The 13,327-nt window shown below is 39.0% G+C and overlaps 2 protein-coding genes across 3 annotated transcripts; both read left to right on the top strand.

Annotated features, from left to right (window-relative positions):
* Positions 1 to 3,884: 3,884 nt before the first annotated feature.
* LOC147282795 (uncharacterized) lies at positions 3,885 to 5,626 on the top strand. Its single transcript, XM_086248280.1, has 3 exons — positions 3,885 to 4,178; positions 4,783 to 5,112; positions 5,405 to 5,626. The coding sequence occupies exons 1-3, from the start codon at positions 3,885 to 3,887 to the stop codon at positions 5,624 to 5,626; spliced, it is 846 nt and encodes a 281-aa protein (XP_086104406.1).
* Positions 5,627 to 7,485: 1,859 nt separating this feature from the next.
* Positions 7,486 to 13,327, top strand: EMB1241 (Co-chaperone GrpE family protein). Of its 2 annotated transcripts, XM_086247078.1 has the most exons (4): positions 7,486 to 7,832; positions 11,586 to 12,128; positions 12,468 to 12,607; positions 12,818 to 12,957. In XM_086247078.1, the coding sequence occupies exons 1-3, from the start codon at positions 7,572 to 7,574 to the stop codon at positions 12,570 to 12,572; spliced, it is 909 nt and encodes a 302-aa protein (XP_086103204.1). In that variant the 5' UTR covers positions 7,486 to 7,571; the 3' UTR covers positions 12,573 to 12,607; positions 12,818 to 12,957. The 2 variants fall into 2 exon arrangements, with proteins under 2 accessions (XP_086103204.1, XP_086103203.1); XM_086247077.1 differs by lacking the exon at positions 12,468 to 12,607 and having other exon boundaries at positions 7,490 to 7,832; positions 12,818 to 13,327.

Raw genomic sequence — 13,327 nt, 5'->3', positions numbered from 1 at the left:
TTGCTCATGTAATTGCTCGTGATGCATCCTGAACTGGGTAATGCAATCACTTTGAGACAACCGGTAAATTGTTTCATGAGTTGAAATGTAATTTGACTGGCCTTTCATGTCTCTCTTTTACATATTTCTGAACTCATTTTTTATTACTGAAGTGTGTGTACACTTTATAGAAACACACATAAAATAATTCATTTTGTGATGTTTGCTTCCTCTTACCTTAGTTATGTTTGGAACCACTTACCTTATTTAATGTGTACAATTAAGAGGTATCTGCCAGTTTGTAAGTTGGAAAACTATAATAACACGCTTGACCATGAGAGACTGACAAATTATGAGTTTAACATGAGTATTAAAATAGAAATAAGTTGGACTGAAAATAGAAATCATTACTCAAACTATTATTCTTATGGAGGAAAAAGTATGTAGATTCTTAGACATATTTGGTTCACTTTAGATGAGAGAAAATAAAGTTGGAAAAGAAGAAAGGAAAAAACAAAAGAAAAAAAGTTGTAATATTTTCTTGTGTTGGGTTATGTAAAGATAATGAGGGGAAAAAAATTAGAATGAAGCATATATATTTGGTACTGTTGCTTTCTCTCCAAATATCACCTATTTTCTAGATAATGTTTGCTTCCTTTCTTCATTGGTAAATCCAACACATTTACAGACAAGGCCTGCTCAGCTTACATTAGTAAGGATTAATTGTATTCGTTATATCAAATATTCATTTATCTTTTTCCCTTCCTCTCCTTCATCCCTTTATTTGTTTTTTTTTTTTTTTTTGCATATGGAAAGGGTAGTACTGTAGTACTGAACTTCTAGTTCTTATCTTACTAATAGACCGTAATAATTTACACGGTTTCAGAGCTTAAGAGGGATAATTGTCTTCATTAAAGATTAAGTTTGATTCTTGCAATTTTGCTCTTCTAGAGAATCTCAATCTTGAATTTCATCTCACAGCTTGAGTTTTCTCTTCACTGATTCTAAAAGCTTCCAGTTTCTTCAAAGAACTCGTACAGTTTTCTTGAAAGTATCAATGCCATCAGCATCTCAGGCTCTCAGCTCTCAGCTCTCAACATTAACTACTAATTACGTTTTATTTAACTGTACATTTGCACAACTGATTTATTTACAAGTTTTCGGGACAGAAATTTCATAATTTTCTTGAAGCAACCTGCTCTTTGCATCTGGTTAATTGGGTGGACATTAAGGGCATTGTAGGATCTCTTAAGACTCAGATTTATACCAAAAATAGGGATTGCATGGTGGGGCAACCTGTTGTGACGAGTGCTAGTCTTTTGGTTCATATGGACTTCTGGGACATTTGATCAATCACAAAGCTAGTCTTTTTGTTGTCAGCACTTGATTACTCTGTCTGGAAGATTTGTATTATATGACCAATCACAAAGCTAGTGTTCAGAGCTATCAATTATATGATATCTTCATATACTTTTTGTTGAAAAGGTGAAAAGAGTGATCTTTTGTCTTCATTATTTCTCATTCTGTAGTTTAGATGCGGCTCAGATGACTTTACACTATAGGCTGTGTTGAGCTAAGCAACCCCAGTCTCCATGCTTGGCAACAAGGAAAGAAGCTTGAATGCCACACTTGTTTGTGTTCAGCCTAATATCAGCAGACTATCCATGCATGCACCGATCTATAAGTCAGATTTTTCCAGTACCAAATTAAGCACCTTGCACAAAAGAGGTTTTCAGTAGTATGATTATGTGGGTTATTATGCCCTCAGTTGATGGAAATAAAATAAGCTTGTTTGAAGTTAACTGAAACAAGCCTATTCTTTCTCCTACTGACCTACCTCACGACCCACCACCTAACCAATCTCGTGAACATGTTGAGGAGCAACTTTCTCTTCTTCACCATTCCTTGGCCTCCATTTTGTCTCAACAGGGTGAGTTCCAAAATGCCATGCGCTCTGACCTCTTTAAAGCTATGGAATCTCTCACTATGCAACAAGCCTCTTTTCAATCCACCCTTCACAATCAACATTTAGCCTTACATCGCTCTCTTCTTGACGAGTTACAACATCCCCGTCCTTCTCACATAGACGCTCTACCCCATATTTTTTTTGGGTCGATCTCAACCCCCTTACATTCTCCAGCCCCTTAGGCCTTTCCACCTCACCTCTTTCCTTTCCCTCTTCGACTACTACTACCACCTCCAAAACCATCCCTGGCCACCTCCTTTGCTACTTATCACACCCTTCAATCCTTACCCCCTTTCCATACTCCCTTTCCTCCTCACCACATGACTGCCTCCACTTCCCCTCTCACCTCTTTACCATCTTCTTCTACCTTTCCCCACAACACCTTTTCACCTCCACCCCTTTACTCTCCCTTAGTTATCCACCCTTCCCAAATTTCCAATTTTAAACCCATTAAATTCGATTTATCTTGTTTTTTGGGGGATAACCCACTGGCTTAGGTCGCCATAGCTAAGCAATTCTTCCTCTATTATGCTATTCCCCCCACCCAACAAGTTACTATGGTTGATGTTCATCACAGTGGGGATGCCGTCTTGTGGATGCGTTGGTTCGATTCCCGCTATTCACGATTGTCTTGGCCATTATTTGTTCAGATGTTTCTCAAATGGTTTGCCCTACATGAACAAGCCCTTGAATTGGACTGCCTTCTCACCCACTCGCACCAAGTTGGGTCAGTTTCTAATTATACATTGCAGTTCATTAAATTGTCGTGTCGAGCTTCGGATTATGTCGACCACCAATTAAAGGGCGCTTATGTAGGCGGCCTTCATCTCGAGCTTCAACGCGATGTGCAAACCGGCCGACCTGCCTTCCTTGATGAGGCCATTGAGCTCGCTTATATTTATGAAGGTTGCTACACTCCCAAATTGCCTTCCCAACCAATTCCCAAACCATTCCACACATTTTCCTCTCCCAAACCTTGCTCCTCTACCCCCACACCCACACCCCCACCCTCAACCCAAACCGTTACCATTCATGTTAAGCGCCTCTCCCAAAAGGAAATGATCGATCGTCGTGCAAAGGGCCTTTGTTTTAATTGCGATGACCAATATAAGCCAAGCCATGTTTGTAAACACCCTCAGTTGTTTTTGCTTGCTGCGACCCCAGACGATCCCCCTGTCAAGGACCTTAAGATTGTTGTGGATGAGGATCCTGAGCCAACCCCACACCCATTATTTTGGTTTCGGACGCTGTCAATGAAGAGCCCCCTCTGACTATGCGTCTACATGGATTTATTGGTTCTCTTTTGGTGAATGTGCTAGTTGATGGCGGAGCCATTTATAATATTCTCAACCTTTGTGTGGTTCGTTGCCTTAATCCTCCCATTGATTGTTCCACCTCTCATAAAGTGACCATTGCCAACAGTGGTGTCCTCTCTATTAAGGGTGTTGTTCATCAAGTGCCTATATCCCTACTAGGATTACTCATTCTCCACTGCTTGTCATGTTTTGCCTGTCACAGGTTGTGATTTGTTGTTAGGGGTTGCTTGGCTTGATTCGCTTGGTGTTATTTCTTGGCACTTTCGCCATAAGAGAATAGAATTTACTATTGGTGATCAATCTTTCTGTCTTCAAGGCCAAATTACCCCAAACCCTGCCATATAAGTTGTTCTTCAATTGCTAAGCTCCTCCAGGCAGAGCAATTGGGTCTCCTTGCACAGCTTGTTCCCACCACCACCTCTTCCTCCGCCTCTTTTTACCCGCCTGCAATCCTGTCCTTATTGGACTCTTTTGCTGACCTTTTTCAACCTCTTTTTGGCCTTCCTCCTCACCGATCCCAAGACCACAAAATTCCCCTCCTCCCTAGCACTAACTCTGTGAGTGTCTGCTCTTATTGATATCTCTATTTCCATAAAAAAGAAATTAAGCTCTTAGTGAAAGAAATGCTTGCTAGTGGGATTATCCGGCCCAGCTTTAGCATATTCTCTTCACCTGTCCTCCTTGTGAAGAAGAAGGATGATTCTTGGCGCATGTGTATTGATTATCGTGCCTTGAACACAGTTATTATTAAGGATAAGTATCCGATTCTAATTATTGATGAGTTACTTGATGAACTCCATGGTGCTCAATTCTTCTCTAAACTCGATCTTTGTTCGAGTTACCACCAAATCAGAATGAACGACGCCGATATTCCAAAAACAGCGTTCCACACCCATGATGGCCACTTTGAGTTTCTGGTAATGCTCTCTGGTCTCTCAATGGCACCTTCTACATTTCAAGCTACTATGAATGATATCTTTCGTCCATACTTACGTCACTTTGTATTAGTTTTTTTTTTATTTTTTTTTTATTTTTTATTTTATTTTATGATATACTTGTGTATAGTAAGTCTATGGAAGATCACCTCTCACATCTTTCTGCGGTTTTCACTACCTTGCACAAACATCAGCTCAAGGTGAAGCTATCTCATTAAGTGTTCATTTGCCCAATCTAGCATTGTGTATTTGGGTCACATAATCTCTAAAGAGTGTGTGGCTGTTGACAACTCTAAAATATCTTGTATCGATGATTGGCCCAAGCCCACAACACTTAAGGCCCTTTGCGGTTTTTTGGGCTTAACGGGGTATTACCTCAAGTTTTTGAAGAACTATGGCCTCTTAGCTAAGCCTCTCTCTGACCTCCTAAAAAAGGATGCATTCCAATGGTCATTCGCAGCTGAAGCAGCCTTTCTTCAACTCAAGCAAGCACTCACCACTACACCGGTGTTAGCACTCCCTGACTTTTCTAAGTGATTCGTTATTGAGTGTGACGCTTTTCATGCCTATTGCTTTCTTGAGCAAGACCCTTTCGGCTCGCAACCTTACTCTTTCGGTCTATGAAAAAGAGCTGTTGGCCATTGTCTACTCTATACAAAAATGGCGGCCTTATCTGGTTGGTCGTCAGTTTAAAATCATCACTGACCACCAACCCTTTCGTCACCTTTTGGATCAGCGCATCACCACACCAATGCAACAACGATGGTTGACCAAACTCATGGGCTATGATTGCATTATTGAGTATCGATTTGGACCTCTTAATACAACACCTGACTGCTTATCTTGGCGCTATGAGCTACTGCCTCTTCTTGCGCAGTCTATCCCCATTTTTGATTCAGTCCATGACATTCATCAGGTGTGCCTTCACAATCCACCCACTTTGGATATTATCTTTGCCCTGCAGCAGGGGCTCCCAACTCCAACAGGTTTCTCACTTCACGATGGTATCTTGCTCTACAATAATCAAATTTTTGTGCCCAACCCTTCCCCTTGGCGTCGTCGCCTCTTGGCCGAGTTTCATGACTCTTCGACCGCTGGGCATTCTGGCTTAATTTCTTCGAACATATAAGAAATTGTCCAGCAATTTTTTGTGGTCGGGTGTACGCAAGGATGTTAAGCTATATGTCCTTGCTTGTGATGTATTCCAGCGCCAAAAATATGAATCTATTCATCCCCCTGGGCTTCTTCAACTCAATTTCATTCCTGAGGCAGCATGGCAAGACATATCACTTGACTTCATTGAAGGACTACCTCCTTCGAAATCCAAAAACGCCATTTTGGTTGTGGTCGATCGATTTACCAAGTTGGGTCACTTCATTTCATTATCCTACCCGTTTACAGCTAAGAAGGTCGTTGATTTATTCATCTAACATGTCTTCAAACTCCATGGCATGCCTAAAATCTATTATTAGTGATCGGGACCCGATCTTTGTTAGCAATTTTTGGGAAGCCTTTTTCAAAATGCAAGGCACTAAACTTTGTCACAGCTCTTCCTATCATCCTCAATCCGATGGACAAATTGAAGTTCTCAACTGTATATTGGAGCATTACTTGCGATGTTTTGTCGATCGCAAACCCAATTCTTGGACCCAATGGTTGCCTCGGGCAACCTATCAATCTTTCATTCGCATGTCTCAATTTCAGGCTCTTTATGGCCAACCCCCACCAACGATTCTCTCTTATTTACCTTGGTCCTCTGTTGTGGATTTTGTTGTTATTACTTTGCGAGATTGTGACGCTTTATTAAGAGAGCTCAAAACAAACTTGGTTGAAGCACATAATCGCATGAAGTTTTTTGCCGACAAGAAACGGACAGAAAGAGAATTCCAAGTTGGCAATTAGGTGTTTTTACGTCTCCAACCCCATTGCCAGCACTCTGTTTCTCGCCGCCATGTGAACAAGTAAGTCCAAGATTATATGAAGCCCTTCAAGATTCTAGCTCGGATTGGGTCTGTTGCTTACAAATTAGAGCTCCCTTCTTCCTCCAAAATCCACCTTGTTTTTCACGTCTCACTTCTTAAACAGCGAGTTAGTGATCATATCCCGACTTCTACAATCCTTCCACCTGCCATTCCTTTGGACTCCTCACAATGGACCTGCTCGCATCTTGGGTTGCCGCCTTGTCAAACGTGATAATGCACCTGTAACTTATTGGTTTGTCCAGTAGGAAGGTACAACACCAGAACATGCAACCTGGGAAGACGCATATTCCATGTTGGAGCGTTTTCCTGACTTCATGGTCTAAGGTCAGGCCACTTCTAAAGGGGGAGGAGTTGTTGGGCTCTCTCTTACTAAGCCTACTACACACTACCATTGTGGCCCAATAAGCCCACTACATGTGCTACCATTGCAACCAGCTAAAACCTGTTAACAAGATTCCTAGTCTAGATATTTTGGTTAGGCGTAGAATTCTCTGCTTTACTTGTAATTGTTCTCATTTTGGTTATTGCCCTAAAGACTATGTATTTAAGATCCCAGGGAATCTCTTGATCATTATGAAAGAAGAATATTTTCCTTTCATAGCTTTTCCTTTTTACAAGTTCTTCCTCTGACTCTCTGTGACCCTACCATAAATCAATAAAAAAATTTATAATTACATTTTAATCAATACACTTTTTCATAATTTCATTTTAGTCATTATTGACCAAAATAAAAAAAATATAAAGTACAATAGATTAAAAAATATACATTACTATTCAGATTTAGATTTGTTTTTGACTGCTACGTAGCAAAACGGGCTTAGGGTTTAGCTAGAGCCTAAAACCCGAGACCGAAATCCTAAGCCATAAGCTCCAGAACCCTAATTCTAAACTCTGCAACTCATTTATAAACCCTAAACTAAATTAAAAGCAACGTCATAATTTTATGCCCATAAGTAATAAAAAATAGGGATGAACAAATTAGTATTTTTCAATACACCAAAAAACATGATATCATCAAATGGATTGAGCTTAGTAATTAAAATGAGATATAATTTCAAAACTCATAGAACTTCACGAAAAAAGAAAATTTACATTGACCATTAATATTGAAATTTTTTTTGATATAAATGTAATTTGCTATTAAAAAAATTATAAAGGTATTAAAAATAGTTATTTCACAAAATTTCGGTTTATAATTAATAACTAAGAAAATAGAAATGAAAGCTCCCAAATTCCCAATACTACTAGAAGCATCGGATGGTTGGGAATTAAAAAAAAAACTGAGCCTTTTCATTAGCCATCATATTCATCGCCCACACTCCCAGCATCCTCTTATTAATTCCATTCTCTTTTTCAATATTGCCACCCTTATCTCCCTCTGAACATCTCTCCAATGGCCAATGTCCTCCGAACTTCACCCTTCAGCAGGGTACCATTTGCGCCACTTGCTTCCACTCTCTCGCCAAACTCTCCAAAACCCTTATACGTTTCGTTCAGACGAAGCCAGAGCAGCAGCAGCAGCACACCTTATCTCCCTCTAAGCTCTCTACGGTTCTCTCAATTGCCGTCCCTCCGGTTCGCCAAGTTCGTGCCTTTGGCTTCCCAGGGTGAAACCGAAACTACCGAGACCGTGGAGGAGGTTGAGGAGGTCGAGGTATACCATTTATTTATTTATTCTTGAAATTTTTAGACTATATTTTTTTCCTATATTTCATAAAGGGTTTGAGAAAAAAATAAAATAAAATACTGGGTTTAAGATTTATAAGTTGCCTTTGAGATTACTTTTTTCTTGAACAATTTCGTTTGGTTATCAAATGCTCATTAGCATAATGTTTATGAATTAAATGATGAAAGTAGAAGGCTTTGCTTAAACAAACTTGGACAAAATAAATATGGTTCTGAAATGCCTCACTAGCCCAATGTTAATGAATAAGTGATGAAAGTAGAGGGCTTAGCTTTGTCCATGATTTATTTTGATGCTGAAAAGAGTTTCTGTATGCAATCTTTCTTGAAACAAACATAGTTTTCCGGGGGGGAAAAGAGTTCACTTCCTTTGCCATGAACAGATGTAGATTAAGGCCCCAAAGAAAACAATCGATTGGGATAACACCTCCTGCGGATGTTTGAGATTGCTCCTTTTCATTGGAATATTATATATATGTGTGTGTGTGTGTGTGTCTATATATACATTGAAATCATGGGTACATATAATGACTTAGAATTATCACTTTCCATTATTTTCTATCTTAGTTCCTCTTCCTAGACTGACTCCACGCACACCTGCATTGTGTGTGATAATTCTTCTAGAAACTTAGAATTTTGAAGTAGTTTCCCAAAATTTGTGGGTGGTTATCTCCTTTTTCTTTAATATAAAAACCAGAGATACTTTATTAACCCTTTTGCCATCACCTTGTTACTTTTCGAAACAAAACAAATATGCTTGAAATCATGTATCTTGACAGTTATGAGGGTGATGCGCAACTCAAGTTCTCGTTTTCTATATTTAATAAAATAGATGACATACTACTAAAAAGTTCGTGCAAACCAACACACTAAAAAGTTTCAAGCAAGTGTGTTGCATGTGTATCTTTGCCAACCATATTTTTTTGTTGAGTAAATTACACCAATCCTTATGCTTAGTACCTCCTCCGTTTCTTCAAAAATTACACAGAACTTCCTTATCATAGTAGATATCCAGATAAGTTTTATACTTTTATTGCTAGATGTATGGCTCAGTTTTAAGATTAGTTTCAATTTCAGTTTGAAGACAGAATCGATGTTTTCAGAGGCGAAGTGCAAGGCATTTTATGTCTCGCATATAGTCAGCCGGTCTCAGCTTTTTCCAATATATCTGTTACTTGTCCTTTAAGCTCAGTTTTTTTGTGCAATAGCTACAAATTGGTCAGAACAGAAATGTTTCCTTTGGAAGCTCAAGACTAAGTCCATTGGCCCAAATCTAACAATAAGGCCTTTTTGGTCAAACATTAAATTCCCATGGAAGTTTAAGAGTCAGTCAATAAAAAAAACATAAATAAATAAGTCAAGGGTTAATCTAAATTAATGTCAATTTTTGTTAGGAGTATTTGTTTGGGACAAATGCTATTAAGAGTATTTATTTGGTTCAAGTGCTATTAAGAGTATTTATTTAGGTCATAGGAAAAACATTGTCTTGGGCATCAGAGCATGTCATTCTTACATGATTCTAGGATTAAGTAATGATTGGTACCTCTTTCGTAATTGTATAAGATGAGTGCAGTGATGGGGTATGGGCTGTGAGTCAAGTTACCAAGGAAATTTTTGGAAGGGTAAGGTTTTGGGAGGACAGGTGGTTGGAGGATGATTCCATGGAATTAATGTTCCCTTGCTGGTTCCTTCTAAGCCGGATAGAAGAATATGGATGTTGGAGTTGTCAGGAGATTTCTCATGTAAATCCTATTCAAAGCAATTGATGGACAATTCTTCTCTCTCTTCTTTTGGTCCCTCTTACACAATTCGAATGGCAAAAGTACCTCCGAAGGTAAAGTTGTTGGCTTAGATTATAGCCCCTGGGAGGATGAACACTTGTGACTTAGTTCAAAGGAGATGGCCTTCTTGGTGTCTCTCTCTCCATTGGTGTGTAAATGTGTAATGTGTAAGAAGCTTGCTGAAAGCTCAAATCATTTGCTGTTTCATTGTCCCATTGCTCTTACTTTGTGGCAAAGACCATTTAGGGAGTCTAAATGGAGCTGGGATGTTCCAGCTTCATGTGAGGACTTCTTGTGTGCTAGATATAAGTTTTTGGTGGGAGAAGAGAGGTGTGGTGTTGGGAGGTGTTCTGTGATGGTTGTTTTGTGGGTAATTAGGATGGAGAGAAATGAAAGGGTCTTTGATTTTGTGGATAATTTGTGGGAGAGAGTTTGGTTTTGGGCTTGATTATGGGCATCAGTCACTCCAGCTTTCAGGGACTACTCATTTTCTGCAATTATGTCTAATTGGGAAGCTGTTGTTTGTTAGGGTTTGATTATTGCTGTTTTTTTTACACTCTTCTACTCTGTTTGTTTGGCTTTCATAATATCCTAGAGGTTGTTACCCAGGATCTTGTAGGATAGTGGACATCGTGTCCACTGTATTGTACTATGTACTACTTTATTTTCATTTAATGAAAGTCTGTTTCTCATAAAAAAAAATGGTTTCTTAGGTAATACTTACTGTCCAGGAAGCATAACAAGAAGATTGCAAGGTTTTCAGATGCCTCTGTGTTTCCCTAAACTTGGTATTTTGGCTTTAGGAGAAACCTGAATGATTTGGAGGTGGAAAAATTTTCTGTGTTGCCAGTTAAGCTGGAGGGAGTATATCTGTTTTCTTCCTTCGAGGGTGGATGTTAGGCTGTTTCCGTTGAGGGTTGGAAGCTAGAAAGTTCAGGGGAATTTTGTGTAAATCTTACACCAGATTTTTGTGCAACAGATCCTTTCTTATTTCAACCTTTCAACCAGGTTTGGGAAATTAAAGCTCTCCCAAAATTTAAAAGTGTTGGTGTGGCTGGTGGCAAATGGAAGGGTTAATACTTGTGACCAAGTTCAACGGAGAAGACTTAATATATGTCTTTCTCCTCATTGGTACTGTCTCTGCTAGGCTGGGGAGGAAAGTGTTGACCATGTATTCCTGCACTGCCCTGTTACTTTTTACAGATTTGGTGGAAGTTTATTAGGGAGTTTCAATTGAGCTGGGTCAGTCGTTGGTGGTGCTACGATCTGCTTAGCATACAGTATAAGCTTTTGGGAAGGGGCAAGAGAGCTAAAACATTGTGGGAGCATTTGGTGTTGGCAGTATTATGGGTCATTTTTGAAGATTATAGTGGGGTGGGAGTGGATGAACTTTGGGAACGAATTAGATTGTGGGTAGCCCTTTGAGCTTTGGTCTTGGCAGATTTTAGGGAGCTTAATTCTGTTTGATTGGAAAGCTACTGTGAGTTGATGTTAAATTGAGGAGATGTCTCAGTTTCACTGTACAATAAGGACAAACTAGAGATTTTCTGTGTTGTACATTGGAGGTGGAGTTCTTGTCCACGACTTCACTTTGATTAATAAAATTTTGTTTTCATCCAAAAAAAAAAATGTTACCAAGGAGATTCTTCTGTCACATTTTAATTGACATCCATGGTTCTCATTTAAAACTATTGTTAACTTGCTAAATGGTTATTTCAGTATCCTTTTTTTTCCCTTAGAAGTAACAGTTCCTTTACTTGGAGGTTCCAACAGATTACTAATGTTTGGTTCAGATATTAAAGTTTAAATGCTCATCAGTTTATGTGATTTCTTGTATATAGAAATGAATTCTTTAAAATCCACACATTGAAAATGTGAAGACATTAGGTTTTTTTTTTTGCTTTCCCTACTTTCCTACTTTTGCTAATAGATTTATGTAACAGGACTCTTTAGATGGTGCAGTTCCTGTGGAAGATAGTACAAGTGCCGAAGAAGAAAGTGGTACAAGTTATGATGGGGAAGGTGATGTTGAGGAAAAACCTGTTTCAGCCATCACAGCATCACTGCAATTATACAAAGAAGCTTTAGCCAATAACGATGAATCAAAAGTGGCTGAGATAGAATCTTTCCTAAAATCCATTGAAGATGAGAAAATAGGTCTTGAAAGCAAAGTGGCTTCTTTGTCTGAAGAACTGTCGGCGGAGAAGGTTCGGATTCTGAGGATAAGTGCAGACTTTGACAATTTCCGGAAAAGAACAGATAGGGAACGCATTTCGTTGGTAACAAATGCTCAGGGGGAAGTTGTGGAGAGTTTGTTGCCCGTACTGGATAATTTTGAGAGGGCTAAATCTCAGATTAAGGTAGAGACAGAGGGAGAGGAGAAGATCAACAATAGCTATCAGAGCATTTATAAACAGTTCGGAGAGGTCTTAAGCTCACTCGGTGTTGCCCCAGTGGAGACAGTGGGGAAGCCCTTTGATCCATTGGTAAGTCATTCAACCTTGATGGTCATGTATAGCTGAAAGACTCGTTAGCATAGAAATGGTGCCCTTCCTTACATCCAGTGTAGGACATTTTCCTTCTTTGCTCAGTCAATAACAAAGAGTTAATGTTAGTTAAAAATAGGCGTTCAAGAAAGATAACACCATTCACTAACCATAATCCCATAAATTATCCTATTACTGGAGGGATGCACAATTACAGTGTGATCTATGATTCTTCCTGATGAACACAATGTCTTGAGGATCAATAACTTTTGTGTGCAGGATTTTGTCCTTTTGTTAGTTGACATAATGACTGTTCTATCTTATTATTGCTTTATGCAGGTAAGATACCAAGTTGGCTCGAAATTCAATCAATTACTTGATGATCTTTATCAAGTACTTGGTCAATTTTGTTCAGGTTTGATGAAGACCTGGATACGGTTTTAAGTTGGACCAAATCATGATTGAATCGAGCCAATTTGGTGAGTTCATGAGAGTGAAAACTGCATGTGAACTGTTTTGTATTAGTAGCATGAACACCTGATTATAACATTAAGGTTTTTGAATTGTAGAATCTTATGAAAAGATTGTTTGACATCATACTTGGTATGCAGTCTTTAAATCTATTAGTACATAAAGAATTTATGCAATTTCTAATGTTGAAAATTGAATCTGCAATTTTCTTATACCAGTTGCATGAAGCAATTATGCGTGAGGACTCTGCAGAATTCGAAGAAGGTATTATAATTGCTGAATTTCGCAAGGGGTTTAAGCTTGGTGACAGGCTTTTGCGTCCGTCAATGGTAAAGGTATCGGCTGGTCCAGGGCCTGCCAAGCCAGAGCAAGAAGTACCACCTCCATCTGAGGAACAGGATGTGAAAAAAACCACCGAGGAGGGCAGCACAGAAACTGATGAGTCAGCTTAAAGACCAGATATTCAATATAGTTTCAGTTTTGTAAAAGCAGTAGTAACATTATTTGTATTGTTCAATCAGTAGGATAGTAATTTTTGATGGGCATGCTTGCTTCTGGTGGCATATTACTAATAATTTCTTTTCTACTGAGAAAATTATACCGCATTGAGGGAATCACATGAATTTGAAGGAACCTGTCCTAATATGTTTGTATGTCTGTATGCGCTATGTACTCTTTTGAATGCACCTGGATGTTTAGTGCCTGCAATATTATCAAGTTCATACTTC

This window comes from Dryas octopetala, chromosome 6, assembly GCF_963921425.1.
Source record: "Dryas octopetala chromosome 6, drDryOcto1.1, whole genome shotgun sequence".
Lineage (NCBI taxonomy): Eukaryota > Viridiplantae > Streptophyta > Magnoliopsida > Rosales > Rosaceae > Dryas > Dryas octopetala.
Note: the sequence above shows the minus strand (reverse complement) of the source record. Positions and strands in the feature narration are given on the sequence as shown.

Excerpts from the sequence above, each read along its gene's own strand:
- LOC147282795 (XM_086248280.1), top strand. The coding sequence starts at position 3,885 with ATGCTTGCTAGTGGGATTATCCGGCCCAGCTTTAGCATATTCTCTTCA. Across the intron at positions 4,179-4,782 it reads ATGGCCACTTTGAGTTTCTG|ACCCTTTCGGCTCGCAACCT; the intron begins GTAATGCTCTCT and ends TTCTTGAGCAAG. Across the intron at positions 5,113-5,404 it reads CAGTCCATGACATTCATCAG|CGCCAAAAATATGAATCTAT; the intron begins GTGTGCCTTCAC and ends GATGTATTCCAG.
- EMB1241 (XM_086247077.1), top strand. The coding sequence starts at position 7,572 with ATGGCCAATGTCCTCCGAACTTCACCCTTCAGCAGGGTACCATTTGCG. Across the intron at positions 7,833-11,585 it reads AGGAGGTTGAGGAGGTCGAG|GACTCTTTAGATGGTGCAGT; the intron begins GTATACCATTTA and ends TTTATGTAACAG. Across the intron at positions 12,129-12,817 it reads GGAAGCCCTTTGATCCATTG|TTGCATGAAGCAATTATGCG; the intron begins GTAAGTCATTCA and ends TTCTTATACCAG.